The 19,351-nt window shown below is 39.9% G+C and overlaps 1 protein-coding gene across 1 annotated transcript; it reads right to left on the bottom strand.

The window, feature by feature from the left end:
* Nucleotides 1-18,519: 18,519 nt before the first annotated feature.
* On the bottom strand, nt 18,520-19,113 carry LOC142170317 (uncharacterized). Its single transcript, XM_075232198.1, has 2 exons — nt 18,934-19,113; nt 18,520-18,816 (listed from the first exon to the last, which is right to left on the bottom strand). Exons 1-2 carry the CDS (start codon nt 19,111-19,113, stop codon nt 18,520-18,522), a joined length of 477 nt encoding a protein of 158 aa, XP_075088299.1.
* Between the last annotated feature and the right edge of the window lie 238 nt (nt 19,114-19,351).

Genomic DNA, 19,351 nt, shown 5'->3' with positions numbered 1-19,351 from the left:
CTGAGCTGGTGCTGCTGTAGCATCCACATCTGGGACTTGATCCTAAACTGTGGCAGCTAGTGGATCTGCAGGTTTTGCCCTAGCTGCTCTGCCCCTACCACGGCCTCGACTGTGTCTTCGGCTTATAGTGGCCCTAGCTGGTGGTACGGGTGGTCGTCCATCCTGCCCGGTAGCACGTGTCCTCACTATCTGTGAGAGAATGGAATTACATAAGTTTAGTACTCGGATCAACAAATTCGCATGACAAGAATTTCAAGAGTATGAAGTTTTTCCTAAAGGTTCTGCAGCCTCCCGAGAATAAGTACAGACGTCTCCGTACTGATCCGCGAGACTCTACTAAACCGGCTCATGACTCGAGAGACCTATGTACCTAGGCTTTGATACCAACTTGTCACGGCCCCAAATACCTGGTCATGATGGCGCCTATCACATTACTAGGCAAGCCAACCCAAACCATTAACTACAACAAATTTCTTTTATAAAACCAGTTTTCTAACACAAGTTTAAAACCTCAATTTTTCATAAGAAGTGCATAAAATAGCCAAAAGGTGTGGAAATCAACACAATGTTAAACCAACACGGCCCAACCATCTGGTGTCACAAGTCTAGAGCCTCTAACATATACAATTCTGATCGTCTGATACAAAACAAGTCTAAAATGCGGAAAAACAAGGATAGAGGAAGAAAGCAGGGTTGCGAACACCATGCATCTACCTTGCAGACTCCGGCAAACTCTAATAATGCTGAGGACCCTCACTCTGCCGCTCGGGCACCTGAATCTGCACACACGGTGCAGGGAGTAACGTGAGTACGCCAACTCAGTAAGTAACTAAAGTAAATAAGGTCTGAAAGCAGTGACGAGCAGTTAAAAATCATATAAATGAATGAACAACAGGATAACAGATCAACTTCACAGTTTAAAACCAGTTTCGTCGTAAAGTCATCAATTTCAGTTTAAATACTTGAAATCCTATAATTAGCAATTTTTCCAACGGAGGCTTATTTTAAAAGAAGAGTGAAATCAGTGAAAATATCATAACTGGGCCCTTCGGTCAAGGTGTCACTTAGAATATGGCCTCTCGAGCAGCCTCTCAATCACTCGTAACTCAACTCTCGTCACTCAGTACTCACTCTCAGCACTCAGGCTCATTAATATTTCATAATAATAGAAATCATAGTAACCATTGTGGCGTTCAGCCCGATCCATAGTTTATAGTCAACTACGCTCACTAGGGGTGTACAGACTCCGAAGGGGCTCCTACAACCCAAACGTCATATCGCTGCGGCGCGCAACCCAATCCAATATATATATATATATATATATATATATATATATATATATATATATATATATATATATATATATATATATATCGCTGCGGCGTGCAACCCGATCCATATAAGTATCGCTGCGGCGTGCAGCCCGATCCATAACTCATACATATATAAATGTCCTCACCATTAGGTTCTTAACCTCTCTCTGTCATTAACCTCACAACCTCTTGGGCAAACAGTAAAAATTAGCGAACTCAATTCAAACAGTCCTCACATTTAGAAGTAGATTGATAAAACCAGTTTTAAACATTTAAACGGGTAAAACATGACTGAGGATATGCTTTCAACAAGTAGAGTGAGGAAAACAGTAAAAATGCCCCTAAGGGTCTCAACAGGTCGGCACAAGGCCCCAAACATGGCATACAACCCATAATACAATATAAATGAATAAAGTACGGAATATCATAAGGTTCCAAATCAAATACGCGGCTTAATAGTCGCTACAGGACGGACCAAGTCACAATCCCTATTGGTGCATGCCCACACGCTCGTCACCTAGCATGTGCGTCACCGTAATTATCAAAACAAGTCAAATACCGGGTTTTTTGTACCCTCAGTTCTAGATTTACAATGCTTACTTACCTCAAACCGGTGAAAATACTACTCGGCGACGCCTTTGCCCCTCGAATCGGCCTCCAGTTGCGTCGAATCTATCCAAAATCAGAATCACGACGTCAAAATATGCTAAGGGAACGAAGCCCAAGCGAAAATAATCAAATTATACCAAAAAACTCGAAATTGGCCAAACCCGACCCCTGGGCCCACGTCTCAAAACTTAATAAAAATTATATCAACGGAATCCTTATCCTCCCACGAGTCCATACATACAAAGAACACTGAATCGGAGTCCAAATGACCCCTCAAATTCTCATTTTAAAGTCTCTTTATCTCAAGCCCTAATTCCTCAATTTTAGGCTTAGATTCCATGATTTATTAGGTAGATTTCACATTAGAATCGAGTTTTAAGTCCAAAATTCTTACCTCCAACAAATCCTCCTTGATTCCCTCTTAAATCTCTCTCAAAAAGCTTTAAAACCGAGTAAAAAATGGTGGACTTAGGCCAAAACTCGCGAAAATGACCTTTTAAACATTCTGCCCAGCGACCAGAAATCCTTCTTCGCGAACGTGGTCAAAGACTCGCGTTCGCGAAGCACAAAAAAAATTCCATTGACCAAAACTCTCCTTCGCGAACGCGATGCCTTAGCTTCACCAACCTTCGCGAATACGGTCAGGCCTTCGCGAACGCGATGCTTCCCATTCCGGCCCTTCGTGAATGCGGGACTCCCCCTCGCGAACGTGAAAGCTAATCCTGATGCCTCCCTTCCTGACCCTTCACGAACGCGAGGGTTCACTCGCGAACGCGAAGAACAAAATACTTACAACAGCTGAACCCAAAATCTGCAACTTTTCTTTAACTTAAAATGATCTGTTCAACCCTCCGAAACTCACCCGAGGACTTCGGGACCCCAACCAGACATGCCAACATATCCCATAACCTCATTCAAACTTGTTCCAACCCTCAGAACTCCCAAAACAACATCAAAACACTAAAATTACATTGGATTCAAGCCTAAGAATTCCAAAAACTTCTAAATTCCACTTTTGATCAAAAACCCAACCAAACCACGTTTGAATGACCTAAAATTTTGCACACACATCCCAAATGACACAACGGAACTACTGCAACTCTCGGAATTCCATTCCAACCCCTATATCAAAATCTCACCTACCAACCGGAAATTGCCAAAATATCAACTTCGCCAATTCAAGCCTAAATCTACTCCGAACCTCCAAAACTCATTCCGATCACACTCCTAAGTCCCAAATCACCTCCCGAAGCTAACCAAACCATCGGAACTCACATCCGAGCCCTCTAAATAATAAGTCAACATCCGTTTGACTTTTCCAACTTAAGATTCCTCAAAAGAGACTAAGTGATCTCAAACCTTACCAAATCCTTTCCGAACCCGAGCCAACCAACCCGATCGCATATAGGACCATTAGACAAAGAAATAAGAAGCAAAAATGGGAGAAATGGAGTGGTAACTCATGATACAACTGGCCGGGTCGTCACAGGGCAGTACCAGGGGTGCAACTTCCTGATGCAAAAATTTTCAAGTGCTAGGGCTAGCGCCCCATGCTACCCTGGGCGCTAGGTGATGGATTTCACTCTTATTTCGCCCGGGACAATGTTATTCTGGCCCTACATGCCCCCAACTCGTATAAAAAGAAGTCTAAATCTAATTTAGAGGATATCTAACATATTTTTGGGAGGAGAACATGCCACTTTGAAGGGGAAAACGCAAACCACGCTTGGGAGGAGGCTTCTAGCTAGTTTTTCTTCTCTTCTCTTCCTTTAATACCATAGTTCATTAGTTCTAGAGTTGTGGGTGCTACATGAACGTTGTAGTTTGAAGCTTGAACTATTCTTACTATTTTATCATTTGGTTTATTATTCAATCTTGCGCTTCATTATTTGATTGCTTGATCACAAATTGAATAATATCTACGAATCTAGGATTTAACTCGGGAGAGGGAATTCTAGATTGTTTTAAGATTGAGTAGAGCAAGATCTTGAAGTTGAGTATCGGTAACAGATTTGCGTTTAGGATAGGGATATATCTAATTAACTTTCTTGGTTATTATACATGAATTATTAATGCATTCTTGTTAATCTTAATTTCATATGAATATAGGCGTTAGGTTAGCTTGAATAGGCTAGTAGTACTTTGAGAGAATGCTATGAGTAACATTAACTCTGTCAATCAATAAACTGAATAAATTAATTAGAGAATTTGAGTGGAAGAATCAACGAGATTGTTAGCTAACCCATAGCTCTAGAATATCGGCTCCCGTTGAATTTGTGTCTAATTTCATCAACTTGTTTCCTTTAATCTCTTAGTTTACTACTCTAAATTAGATCTAATTATCACACTTTAAGAATCATTTGAATAGATCAATTGTCTTTGTTTAATTTAGTAAATAGTTAATCACCAGTCTTTGTGGTTACGATATGTGGACTTACAATCCTATATTACTTGTCGATCATGTATACTTGTTCATGCGTTTGGCAGCAACACTTACCTTAAAAAAGTTAACATTCCTCTTTTTATTTTATAGATAAGAATGATAAGATCTAGTCATTTATATTATGATAGACATCATATTGTTTATACGGATAAGAGAACTTGTCTGCAAATCTTGAGAGCGAGACTAAATTTTAGAAAAACATAGGGTATACATTCAATAATGAAGGATTGAAATACTTCGAAGATTTAGGCACAAGCAAAATCAAAAATAACAAAGGATATACAGAAAAAATTAACAAACTAGAGAGAGAACATGGTAAGAGGCTTTTTCACAACTCATAAACTCTTGAATCTCTTTACATCATAGTTACCTCTCTACAATAGAAAATATGTAGTAGCACCCCCATTTATAATACTACTATCCAAATTTGACTAGAAACTAGAAAACCTATTCCTACATGATTTTGGCTATGAATCCTAATTAGACATAAATTAAATAAACTAGTAAATACAAAATCCTAGACGACGTAGGAATACTAATTAATCTTGGTTTAATTTCCAACAACCTCTCTTGAACTAAGATCTTCAAACTTGAGCATGCCATGAGTAACATCAGGCCTTGTAGAAGTCAAGTACCTTAGACTCTCCATCAATTTCCTAAATTATGTAGCATCAACAAAATCACGATCATCATCTTTAATTAACTTTAATTTTTACTCATGGTAGATTCCTTCAAAATATCATCAACATATTTTTTCTTTACTTTGAAATCATCTGTTTATCCAGTTACCTTGTAGTTAGGCTTGTACACCCATTCAACTTTAATTTTCCATTCTATAGGTTGTAGAGTAATACCACCTATAAACATTTAGTCGTGCTCCTTAAAACATGCAATCTCAAATAATAGTATGAAATTGATTGCATCTTCAATATCTATAATCGTGCGTTGTTGAGTTCTGAATCCCTCGTTATTTCTACCTTAATCTTGGATTGATCAATAAAAACTTTCTCTTGATGACCCATCTTATTTATTTCATTACTAGGTTAATCTTCAATACCATCAAAGAATATTTCTTGTGAAATATCAACCACTTTTGGTCGAACATCCCTTGCAACCAAATCATCGTTTTTAATAGCCGAAAAAAATTTTGGCAGATCAATTTGAATATTATTTTACTTTCCTTCACATTCAATAGAATCACTATCACAATAAAAATTACATGTACCATCTTTTTTTTTCTCTTCTGTTTCTGAATTTTGGCCTTCTTAATTTATTTTCGTCATGTTGGATGTGTCGCCTTTTTCTTTTGGTTGATCATCCTTTTCCTGTGATGCCTTCTCCAATATTTCATCTTTCTGTTGATTCAGTTATCTCTCGTATATCACAAATTCTCCTTCTAAATCATCAAATTTGAGAGTGCTAAGATCTTTGATAGCCTCAAGAAAAACTTTCTCGTTGTTAAATTTTAAACTGAGAGACTGCAATTTTTTTTCAACAATATTAACTTCTTCCAGTACTTCTCCATTGGTCCTTAGACCATTGACTATTTCTTTAATTCTTGTCAACAATTCTTTGACATACTCTATTGGTCTCTTATAAGCCAACTCAAATTGACTCCTAAACTCTTGAAGTTTCTTCTTTTTTATGTCAACAACTCTTCAATATGACTTCACCAAGATTATCCAAAGCCTCATTTGATGTCATTTCATGCAAATATTTTTTGGATACATTCAATTCGACCTTGATGATGAGATAGTAGTGTGCCTTATAATCTCAATGTCTCTTCTTCTCCAATCGTGTAGCTGCATTACCCGCCAACATTGTGCCTTCTGGGTTCCTCAAATTCTTCATCAATGGTGGACCATAATCCAATAGCATTAAAAAATTCTTCATTTGTTGATACCAAGTTTCAAAATTATTTTGCCATCAAACGCAAAAACAGGACAATGAGGTAATAGAGTATCCATATATGTTTTTGGATCTCATACCGGCTCAAACAGGATCTCATACAGGCTCTAATACCAATTTGAAGGATTAAAATATCTCGAAGAATAATTTAGGCACAAGCAAAAAATTAACAAAAGGCTATATAGAAGAAATTTATCAAACTAGGGAGAAAATGTGATAGGAGGCTTTTTCACAACTCATAAACTCTTGAATCTCTCTACATCGTAGTTACCTCTCTGCAATAGAAAATATGTAGTATCACCCCCATTTATAATACTACAATCCAAATTTGACTAAAATCTAGAAAATTTATTCCTACATGATTTTGGCTGTGAATCCTAATTAGACATAAATTAAACAAACTAATAAATACCAAATCCTAGACGATGTAGGAATACTAATTAATCTTGGTTTAATTTCTAAGAAATAGTAACCAAAAATAATTTATAAATATATAGAACAAACATAAACTCTAGAATTGATGTGCCTAAAGGATTCAGATCCAGACATTAAGTAAGTGAAAACAAACGAGGTCTACATGATGATCAGGTTTTTGCTTGTGTCAGGTACTAAGAAAAATGAACGGGAGTATAACACACTAATCTGATTCTATATTGAGGTTGTATAGGGGTAAAATCGGGGATAATTTATACCCTGATTTACCTATGAAGAAAACAGAACATGGGCATAAACGCATGAGATTGAAATCAAGGCTCTGAGCCCTTTGTATCGAGATCCATGAAAGGTGAATGATGTGCTCATCATCGGGCCTGATAAAGCAAGGCACCTCGGACCTAGGAAAAGTTCTAAGACCTAGAGAAACATGATAAACGATTACACACTATGGATAGACAGCCATGATATTCGCACCTAATCGGATATCACGACGTGGATCTCGCTCAATGTCGGTTACAGATAAGTAATTAACGAGAAAGAGAGATTTTTTTTTACCTTTTCTAGACTTATACTAGGGGATGAAACTCTCCTACTATATAAAGGGGAAGTTTTTCTTTTTTAAGACACCTTGTAACAAGTGAATCAAAGCAATACGAATTCATTTTTTGCATTTTAATTACTGTTAAAGTTCTTGTTCACTTAACCTGTTCTTCATTCACTACTGAGCTCGAATCGAGGATCCCATGAGGAAGAGGTCATTGTTTGATCTAATTTCAGGCTTGGACACAACTTCACAATTGGTTTGATCATTTGATTCGTCATTAATTCATTTATCAAGTATACTTAATTGTATGTGTTGAATCAAATCACGTATTGTTAAAACCATGTATAAATTTAATTGTTATCCAATTTAAAGGTAAATAGTTTAGCGCCCACCATGGGGCTAAGGACAATAGTGGTTATTTCATACGAGTCTCCATACCACGCCCTATTTTACACTTGTTCTTTAAAGTCTTAATTTCAGGTCAGCCCGAAAATGTCGAACTCTCAATCTGCCTACTTGAACGTTATTGCTGAGTCTGGCCATCATGGCGAAAATAATAATTTGGTACCTAGCAATGAGATGCCTCCTGCTAATCCCAACGGTGTCCTAGTTGTTGATCCGGTCGATGCTAACTCACAGGTGGCCATCGATGACAATTTTTCAATTGATCCCGAAAATAGTATTCGCGGGGGGACCCCCGACCAATAGATGGAGAAGCGCCAAAAGGAGAATTTGATGAGGTAAGCCTACGGCTAATCTTTGAAATGTTGTAGGCCCAACAGGTGGCAATACCGCAGCTATTGAATCAAAGCCACGCCCCCAACATGGTCGAGCCCGAATACAATCCTGGAAAAGCACCCGAAGAAACAAACAGATCACCGAAAGGCCAGGTGAAGCCGAGCCCGGGGTCAATCCCAAGATAATGAAATGCTTCAAGCATTAAAGAAGCGGGTAGAATCAGTCGAGAAGAAAATTGAGACTAATGACAAGAAGAAGGAAACATACAATTCCATGATCAATCAAATCCCGGGAGTACCCCCGATATTGAAGGGGCCGAATTGCAAGAAATTTATTCAGAAACTTTTCCCTTCGAGAGCAGTAGCAAAGCCGATCGCAAAGAGGTATCATATGCCTGATATCCCCAAATATAACAGGACCATGGATCCGAACGAGCATGTGACCTCCTATACGTGTGCAATCAAGAGGAATTACTTGGAAGATGATGAAATCGAGTCGGTGTTACTGAAGAAGTTTGGGTAGACTTTGTCCAAAGGAGCAATGATATGGTACCACAACATACCCCCAAATTCTATTGACTCATTTGCTATGGCTGCAGATGCTTTCTTGAAAGCCCAAGCGAGGGCCATCAAGGTGGGGACCAGGAAGTCATACCTTTTCAACGTTAATCAAAGAAACAACAAGACGCTCAGGGAGTTCGTGTCAAGGTTCTAGATGGAACAGATGTACCTGCCTGCGGTTGCAAATGATTGGGCAGTTCCAGAATTCACTCAGGGGCTTAACCCCCGAAGTTCCTTGGCCTCTCAACAGCCAAAACAAAATTTGGTAAAGTACTCGGTGGTGACCTGAGCCAACGTCCACAACAAGTATCAGTCAAAGATCAGGGCCAAGGACGACCAATTCAGGGCTTCTTTTGGGCGTATTTACCCTATTAGGGCCAATGATAGGTCTAAGAAAGTCGTTGATCATGAGCCAAGTACAGTCTGGGATCGGTACCAACCATATAATGCGGAGCGAAGGGGAAATGGTTCCGGGCGCCACCCCACGAGGAACGAGAAGAGAGGAAATCGAGTTCCTAGTAGCTGAGGTCTGATGAGCAAAAATGGTTTCACCAGGCTGCTCGAGAGTAAGGAAGCACTGAAATTATAAGAGTATAACTTCAATGTTGATGCTGCTAGCATTGTGTCAGCCATCGGGCACATTAAAGAGACAAAATGGCCCCGACCATGGCAGTCTGACCCTACCCAAAGAGATCCTAACTTGATGTGTAAGTATCATGACACTCATAGTCACAGGTCCGAGGATTGCCGATAGTTACGAAAAGAAGTTGCCCGATTATTCAACAACGGGCACCTCCAAGAATTCTTGAGTGATTGAGCAAAAAACCACTTCATGAACAGGGACACCAACAAACACATCGAACAAGATTTGCCTCAGCACGCCATCAACATGATCATTGGAGGAGTGGATGTCCACCAAGGACCAATCATAAAGTGCACTAAAGTATCTATCACAAGAGAAAAACACACCCGATATTATGTCCTGGAGTGAACCATTTTGTTCAGCAACGAGGATGCCGAGGGCATCGTGCAACCTCACGATGATGCACTGGTAATATCCATACTTATTAATAAATCTCGAGTAAATGTGTGTTTATTGATACAGGTAGCTCGGCAACATCATTAGATCAAGGGTCGTAGAGCAACTGGGGTTACAGGACCAAATCGTGTCGGCAATCTAGGTGTTGAATGGATTTAAGATTGTATGCAAAACCACTAAAAGGGAGATAACCATGCTAGTAAACACATCTGGGATGATCCAAGAGACAAAGTTCTATGTGACCAAACAGGACATGAGGTATAACGCTCTATTTGTAAGGCCGTGGGTTCACAACATGAGGGCAGTACCCTTGGCCTTGCACCAGACATTGAAATTCCCTACACAGAGAGGAGTCAAGAAAGTCTATGGAGAACAACCAGCTGCAAAGGATTTTCTCCCTATCGATGAGGTAATATCGATGCCCGCAATTTCGATATCAAGGAACGAGCAGCCGACCAAAAAGGAAGAAATTAAATAGCAATTACTAATGTCAGCCTCGGGAGAATTGGAGGAACAAGGAGTAGACGAGGATGATAATTACGGTGTCCTGGGTTCATGGATCCTAATGACACCGACGCCACCAAATCGACGGTTGAAGAATTGGAGAAAGTCATATTAATCAAAAACCTACCAGATCAAAAGGTATACCTGGGCACAGGGTTAACCACCGAGCTCAGGAAAAAACTTATTGCTTATCTTCAATCTAACATAGATTGTTTCTCTTGGTCCCATCTCGACATGATAGGGATCTCACCTGAGGTAACCACTCATAAGCTGCGTTTGGATGTAAAGTTCCATCCAGTTAAACAGAAGAAAAGGCCACAGTCCGAGATCAAGCACGCATTCGTTAAGGATGAGGTATCCAAACTTCTTAATATAGGATCCATCCAGGAATTTAAATACCTGCACTGGTTAGGCAACATAGTGGTAGTGCCTAAAATAGGGAATAAGCTAAGAACATGTGAAGATTACAAAGTTCTAAACAAAGCATGCCCTAACAATCTTTCCCTTTGCCTAACATCGATCGGATGATCGACGCGATAGTCGGGCATGAGATACTCAGCTTTCTCGATGCCTATTCCGGGTACAACCAAATTCGGATGGTCCTGGACGATCAAGAAAAGACTTTTTTCATCAATAAATTCGGCCCTTACTATTATAATGTAATGTCGTTTGGGTTAAAGAATGTTGGTTCCACCAATCAACGCCTAGTAAAATGAATATTCGAAGAACAAATAGGGAAATCAATGGAAGTTTATAATGACAATATGTTGGTCAAGTCCCGGCGAGTAGAGGACCATTTGAAACATTGCAGGAGTTCTTCGACATAGTGAACAATACAATATGAAGTTGAACCCGGAGAAATGTGCATTCGGGGTCGGATCGGACGAATTCCTTAGGTTCATGGTATCCAATCGAGGGATCGAGATCAACCCCGACAGAATAAATGCCGTAGAAGACATCACCATGGTGGACAATGTCAAGGTCGTTCAAAGACTAACCGAGTGTATAGCCGCCTTGGGCCATTTCATCTCGAAGTCCTTGGACAAGAGACATCGATTATTCTCACTATTAAAGAAGAAGAACAACTTTTCCTGGACCCCAAAATGCCAGCAAGCTTTGGAGGAACTCAAACGGTACCTATCGAGTCCCCCCTGCTGCATACTCCGAAGCCAGATGAATAATTGTACCTCTACTTGGAAGTTTTCGATGCGGCGGTAAGTGGCATCTTAGTCTGGGAGGAAGAAGGTATGCAATTTCCTATTTACTATGTTAGTAGAACTCTAGGTGAGGCCGAATCAAGATATCCTAACCTGAAAAAATTAGCGCTCGCTTTGCTAAGCATTTCTTGAAATCTTAAGTCGTACTTTCAATGCCACCCTATATGTGTCGTGAGCAATTCGCTGAGGAATATCATGCATAAGCCCGAGCTCTTGGTTCAGTTGTCCAAATGGATCGTGGAAATTAGCGGGTATTATATCGAGTAGCGACTCTGAACCACCATGAAATCTCAGATTTTAGCACATTTCATGGCCGATTTTACGCCGACTTTAATACCCGAAGTCAAAAGAGAACTACTACTAATCTCGGGGACTACTTCGGGAATCTGGACCCTCTTTACGGATGGTGCCTCCAATGCGAAGGGGTCCAAATGTATTGAAACCACCCATGGGGAATATAATTAGGCAGTCTATTAGAACTGTGAAGTTGACTAACAAGAAGACCAAGTACAAGGCCATGATTGTAGGTCTAGAATTGGCTAAAAGCTTTTGGGCCAAAGTGATTGAAGTCAAGTGTGACTCCCTCTTCGTGGTAAATCAAGTTAACGAAACATTCGAAGTAAAAGAAGAACAGATGTGAAGGTACTTGGACAAATTGCATGTAACCCAACACTAATTCAGGGAATGGACCCTGCAACATGTACCCCGAGATCAAAATAGTGAGGCTGATGCATTAGCTAACTTGTGGTTGTTAGTCAATTCCGATAGATCCAATTCGGGAGCAGTAGTGCAGCTAATGAACTCGGTGGTAGAAGAAGGCTGCGTCGAAGTGAACTCAACAAGTTTAACTTGGGATTGGAGAAACAAATACATAAACTACTTGAAGACAAGAAAATTGCCTTTAGATCCCAAAGAATCAAGAGCCCTGCGCGCTAAAGCTGCCGTATTTAGCTTGGTCAAAGGGACATTGTTTAGGAGGATCTTCTTTGGCCCACTAGCCAGTTGATTAGGACTAGGAGAGACTGAATATGCCATGAGAGAAGTTCACGAAGGCATGTGCGGAAACCATTCAGGAGCAGAATCCTTGGTTCAGAAACTAATTAGGGTCAGCTACTACTGGACCGAAATGGACAAGGATGCAAAGGAACTCATATGAAAATGCGACGAGTGCCAAATACACGCTCCAATGATCTATCCACCGGGAGAAATGCTCTACTCGGTCCTGTCTCCCTGGGCATTTATGAAGTGGAGAATGGACATCGTCGTTCCCCTGCCATGGGCACCCACTAAAGCTCAATTCGTACTATTCATGAACGGTTATTTTCCAAATGGGTTAAGGCTCAAGCATTCAAAAAAGGCCGGGAGAAAAACTAGGGCTTGAGAACTTAGGCCTTTAATTGTGGATTTGAAGGACCATTTGAGGTCGGATTTGGGAACTTTTGATATGTATGAACTCGTGGGGAGATGAGGAATCTATTGATATAAAAATTTCTAATTTTCGAGATGTGGGCCCGGGGTCGGTTTTTGGTAATTTCGGGATTTGTGCCCTTTGTTGATTGTTTTCGCTTGGGCTTTGTTCCCTTAGCATATGTTGCGGTACTCGTTCTGATTTTGGATAGATTCGACGTGTGTGGAGGTCGATTCTAGGGGAAAAGGCGTCGCGAGCTAGAGATTTAGCCGGTTCGAGGTGAGTAATGATTTTTAAATTATATTCTGAGGGTTTGAAACCCCGGATTGCACATCGTAGTGCTATATTGAGGTGAGGCACACGCTTGATAACGAGCGTGGGGTCATGCACTATTAGGGATTGTGACTTGGTCCGTCCCGAATGACTATTTTACCGCGTATTTGATTGAAAATTATTTTCTATCATCATTATTTGGGCTGAATGCCATATTTGGGCCTAGTGCCAACTATTTGAACCCTTCGGGGATTTTTATTGCTATTTCCTCACTGCTTTGACTTTATACTTGAACTTAGTCATGTTATTTTCCAATGTTTTCATACTCAGCTATGTTTACTCAGTTTTAAGACTTAAATGATATTTTAAATCATATTTGGGACTGAGCATCATGTTTTACTATTCCCCGAGTGGCTTATGTGATTTTGACTGAGTAAGGCCGAGGGCCTGTGTTGTGAGGATACTTTTGGGTCGGGCTGCACACCACAGCAGTGACGCACTAATTATGATTATGAGGCTGAGGGCCTGAGATTTTTCCGCCACGAGGTGGCTTGTTGATATGAGGCCAGGCCGAGAGCATGTTTATGATGCCACGAGGTGGCTTGATATTGTGTTTGGGCCGTAAGGGGCCCCTGCAGGAATATGCACACCCCCAGTGAGCACGGGTACCCATTGTGATGTGAGATTGAGCCCGGTGGGCTGTTATTGTTCTGAAATGTTGCTCGAGGGGCGGATGTAGTGATACTGTGCCCGAGGGGCGAACTTCTATTTGTTTACTCTACATTAATTACCTGTCAATTACTTATTTATTTGTTGAAAGAGGATTTTACTTGACTTTCCACTGTTGTACTGCTTTTAAATAGTTTTACTGCTTCATTATAGAATGCCTTGTGCCTTATGTGTTTTCTTACTTTCAGTCGTTATTTACATTTGTTACTCACTGAGTTGGAGTACTCACTTTACTCCCTGCAACCATGTGTGCAGATTCAGGCGTTGCTGATCCTGCCAGTGCGAGTTGAGAGCTCCCGGTGGACATTCAAAGTTCACGAGGTAGCTGCTTGACGTCCGCAGACCCGTGTTTCTCCCTCTTTGTCATTTCTATCTCATATCAGACTTTTGTACTAGTTGTAGATCTTTCAGACTTGTATTAGGTTTTATAGATGCTCGTGACTTGTGACACCCCAGTTAGGGCTGTGTTGGGTTGTACTTTCGCACTTTATTGACATTATCTGCTACTTAGTATTGCTATATCATGTTTTAGACTACTTTTATGTTATTTAATTGCTTTAACAAGTGAATTGGGAATAGTCGGTTGGCCCTGTCTTCACGAGAGGCGCCATCACGACCGAGTCCGGTTTAGGGTCGTGACAGAAACATGAGTAAAATGCGAGGCAATATACATATAGTTATACACACTTTAAGCCGAATATCAATACCCCACACTTAGACTCTTGCTCGCCCTCAAGCAATAAGACTATTAACTACACCCCAACAATGTACATATCAACCATGGAGGAGCAATTCAATTTTTAGTCATACACTCTATCCTTCACTATGATCGGTAACGGCAATCAAGCATGAACATAAGAAATTTACATTCTTCCCATTTTAAACATGCCCATGTATAAGAAAGTTTATTCAACCAATTAAAACAACCTATCCATAATTACCCTACCTCAATAGCCGACTCCTTACCACAAAGCACCCTCAACTCGTGCACTCATCCAACAAGAGAAGTTTACAATATCACCAATCTGTCACGAGATCATGTGCCCTCACCAACAAATAAGAGAGTGAATATAGAAATAGTCTGCACATTCAAGTATAACCTTGAACATAATTTAAGAACATCACACAATTGAACAAAAGTTGCTCACTTTCACAAAGAATTTCATGTGCATCCCGTAGTCGTACAATAAGCTTGCTCGTAGTGTACATTTCTACTAATCTAAGCTAGCCAAGTCTAGGATCAATTAGGACTTTATGGGTTGTAATTTAAGCTAAGGGACGGATAGGATATATTTAGGAATAATGAATAATCGTCCTAAGCACATTAATTCACTACACTCAAGAATCGAGCACATATTTGTCGCAACCAATTCTTTCGCCACAAACCATAGACAACATAGCCCTTCTTCAATTATAGTACTTCTACATCCTCACTAGCAAAAATTAATAAGATTAAGAGGTGTGTATTTTTTTTTTGACTATCAATATTAATTGTATATTTTTTCTTGCAATTTTATTTTCTCTATTTTTTTTAAACATACTCCATACATTAAGCTTCATCGGCTAGTGGTATTTTCACAACTTTAGTGCACCTTATGGGCCTTTCCATGGTTCCACTCGAAAGCACTTCCCAAATCTCTCACTTACTTATTTTAGCGCCTCAGTGCCTTCGGAGGTAAAGATTCAACAAGCTCAAGTTAAGAACAAAATAGGAATACAACTTGTAATGTGGGTACCAAAGAAAAGATATATATGCCCAAAGGGATAGCAAAGGAAAATTTTATTTGTAAGTGAAAAGCACATCTATGATCAGCAAATAAATGCCTACATCATCTCCTATACTAGCACAACTTAATAATTTCGTTTTGATTAACACACAGGGCAAGTTCTAGACTACACAAGATCGAACAGAATACCCCAAATCATCTCACACACTTTGCACATCACTCAATCAAGACGGATTTGTTCAACTCTCAAGTCAAGCAAGCACATATAATTGAGAAATTTTAAGCAATAATGCACTAGGTGAAATATAAGTCAAACAACTAAGAACAGACGTCACATAGTAGGTTATTTATATTAGTTAGGCATCACATTTCAAATCAAATATTACAGGAAGATAGAGCGCATGTCATAGCCTAATGTGACAACACCAAACATGTCAATAGGTATCTAGAGAAACTCACTTTTCTTCCTATCTTACTCCTAAAAAGATAAAACCATAGCAAAATTCAAATTACACCCTTGAAAAAGAGCTGGTGCCCAAAGAATAATCACGGGATACTACCTAACAATCTTTAAGAAAAACAAAAGAAAATCGTTTTGGTATTTTTAATCGGACCTTAATCCCTCAAGAAAGCTATCCAAGAGATCCATTGTCGAAAAAAGTCCGAGCTTTTTTTTTTTATTTTTTTTATGTTTCCATTTTTTTTTATTTTTTTCTTGAAGCCGGACTACTACTAACTAACTAGACTATGTCTACTACGAGTTATAAAGGAAAAACCTAATAAAAATAGTTTTATATAAGTATACTTCAGAAAGTAGTTCCCTCACCCCACACTTATATTATGCATACTCCCCGATGCATATAAAAATTCAAAAAAAAAAAAGTAATGTAGAGAGAAGAACTCCCTGCTACTCGGACCCATTAGGGTCATACTCGAAGCCTTCATCCTTAGAATGCCCACTACCCGAAGCTCCGGGATCATCATCATCTGCTCCAAGGGGTACCAAAGCCACTGGCCCCAAAACATCAGCATCTCGGTCATCTTTATCATCATAGCCCTTGTTGGTGTTTTCATCGTCCAATGGGTGAATGGGACTGGCAGGCGCAATCCCCAACATTTCTTTTAAAGCACTGGACAGATTATTGTATAGATGCATATGCTCCTCATCTGTCATGCCCATCTTGCTCATTATCAAGTTTAGGGAGCCATATAGATATATGTTGAAATTTTCATGTGCTCATTTCGTGCAACCTGGATCAACTTGGAAGTAGACTCTAATATATAAGTGATGTCCATCAATCCCTTCAAAGCCTCAACCACCTCATCATAACTAGGGTACTCAAGTACCTCATAAAAGAGCGTGTACTACATCAATAGATTATCAAAGAAGAACCTTTTTATCTTCCGCCCAAACCGTGTGCAAGCCATCTCCCCCAACATAATCTCACCAACATTGACGGGTCTCTCAGTCATCAAAAAATGATCAAACACACTTCTGTCTCAAGTGCCCTTTCTGTTGTACTCCACTGGCATCAGTCTAGCCTGCAGAAAGTTCTGCCACACCTTGGCAGTTTTGTTAATCTCAAATCGAATCATCTCATTGTGTGTATCATCCATTGTCCTTGTCCATTTTGCATTAGAATTTACGCCACATAGAGTTTGACGAATAACAGTATAGGTTGGGCACCTTACAAACTTTTGCAATGGCATTTCCTTCCCTATGACCCATGACATGAACCTATGCTCATTCCAATTCGCATACAACTCCCTTACCATGTATGTCCTGGGCACTCAATGAACTTATCCATCTTCATACCTCTTAACTGGGCTAGTACATCGGGGAAATTCTTCTCCAAAGTGGTCACATTGATCCCCATTTCAGAGGCATACCCCCATATGGCTCAAAGTTATGATACCACTGGATACCATCCTCACGAACCAGATCCAATTGGGGCCATAGTCTCGATGGTGCGCTTCTTGACCCATCAGTAACCTACTTTCCTTTTGCTTGCCGAGATGACCCCTCCTAAGTTTTGAACGAAGTAGAGGAAATTGTAGTTTACTACTTTGTAGAATAAAATCACAACCAATTTCAAGAACAATTTTAGTTTCACACCAACTATTAGCCACTATATACTTAATTTATAAAGAACTTTGGGGAAAGTAGTGAAGAGGGTCATTTGGGATGGGGGCTTAGGGTTAACAACTACAAAACAAAACAAAACCAAAAAAGGATAGAGAAGAAGAAACCTACTTGTGTGGTGTGTGTGAGAGAAAGAAAAACTTGAGGAAGAGAGAGAAGCATGGAGATAGAGAGAGAGAGAGAGACTCGGTTGAGAGATAGAGAACGGGGAGAGAGAAAATAGTGGGAGGGGAATTAGAGTTGTTTAATTTAATTTGGGGATGGGTCATGGATACGGCTTATAATGTAATTTAAAATGGGTAATCGGGTCGGGACAAGGGGTAATGGGTTAATTAAAAGGTGAAACATAAATAAAATAAAATAAAAATTAAAAAACTTACTTGCCACCCCCAGCCAACCGCGTCACGCTAGGCCTGGCGCTTGAGGGGAAAAGTGGAATGTTTTGTGTGACCCAGGTAGCACTGGCCGCTGGTTTTCCGAAATTCTATTTTTTTTAATGAAATCCACGATTCTCCCGAGCACTTAGTATATTCGGTATACACATCCCACATCATTCCTACCTATGATTTCTATGACAACAAAGAAAACAAGAAAAACTCTAATCTACTTTAACTAAAAGAGAAAAGACTAAACAACGAAAGTAATAAACATTGGGTTTCTCCCAACAAGCATCTGATTTAACGTCGTGGCATGACGTAGGGCTTTGCTTACTCATCTGCGAGTATTACTTTGGACTTATAATGATTAATGACACGTCCCCAATAGTACTTGACTCTTTGCTCATTCATCAAAAAATTTCTTTCTCTGTTTAAAACACGCAGCTCAATTGTACCATAAGGAGTGACTTTCACCACCACAAATGGATCTGACCACCTCGATTTTAACTTTCTAGGAAATAGCTTAAGCCTGAAATTGAATGATAGTACCTTTTAGCCCGGTTCAAAGTGACACGACTTGATACGCAAGTCATGCCATCTTTTGGTTTTCTCCTTGTAAAGCTTAACATTTTCATAGGAGTGTGGCCTGAACTCATCTAACTCATTCAACTGCAAGAGCCTCTTCTCGCTCACGGCTTCCAAGTCCATATTCAACTTCTTGACTGTCCAATACACCTTATGTTCAAGTTCAACCGGCAAGTGACATGCCTTCCCATACACAAGCTTGTACGGAGACGCCACAATTTGTGTTCTGTATGCTATTCTATATGCCCACAAGGAATCATCTAGCTTTGCATCCCAATCTTTCTTGTTTACACTCACTATATATCTGCATTATTTCTCTGATGGACACTTCGGTTGTCCACTTATTTATGGATGATATATCGTGGCAACTCTTTGGCGGACCTTATATTTGGCTAGAAGGTTATTCAATAACCAGTTGTAGAAATGTGTTCCTTCATCACTAATCAAGTCACGTGGAATCTCAACTCTCGAGAATATGTTCTTCTTCACAAAAGTGGCCACCACCTTGGCATCATTAGTTGGCAATACGATAGTCTCCACCCATTTTGACACATAGTCCATTGCTAGAAAAATATACTTGTTTCCTCTAGATAAAGGGAATGGTCCATGAAGTATATGCCCCACACATCATAAATCTCTACCTCCAGTATATTATTCAAAGGCATGTCATGCCTCCTCATGATTTTTCCAGTCCTTTGACACTAGTCGCATTTCTTAACAAATGCATGAGCATCTTTGAACAATGTTGGCCAATAGAACCCCGACTGCAACACCTTTGCAGTTGTTCTATTGCCTCCAA

This window comes from Nicotiana tabacum, chromosome 16 (assembly GCF_000715075.1).
Source record: "Nicotiana tabacum cultivar K326 chromosome 16, ASM71507v2, whole genome shotgun sequence".
In the NCBI taxonomy this organism is placed as follows: domain Eukaryota; kingdom Viridiplantae; phylum Streptophyta; class Magnoliopsida; order Solanales; family Solanaceae; genus Nicotiana; species Nicotiana tabacum.
Note: the sequence above shows the minus strand (reverse complement) of the source record. Positions and strands in the feature narration are given on the sequence as shown.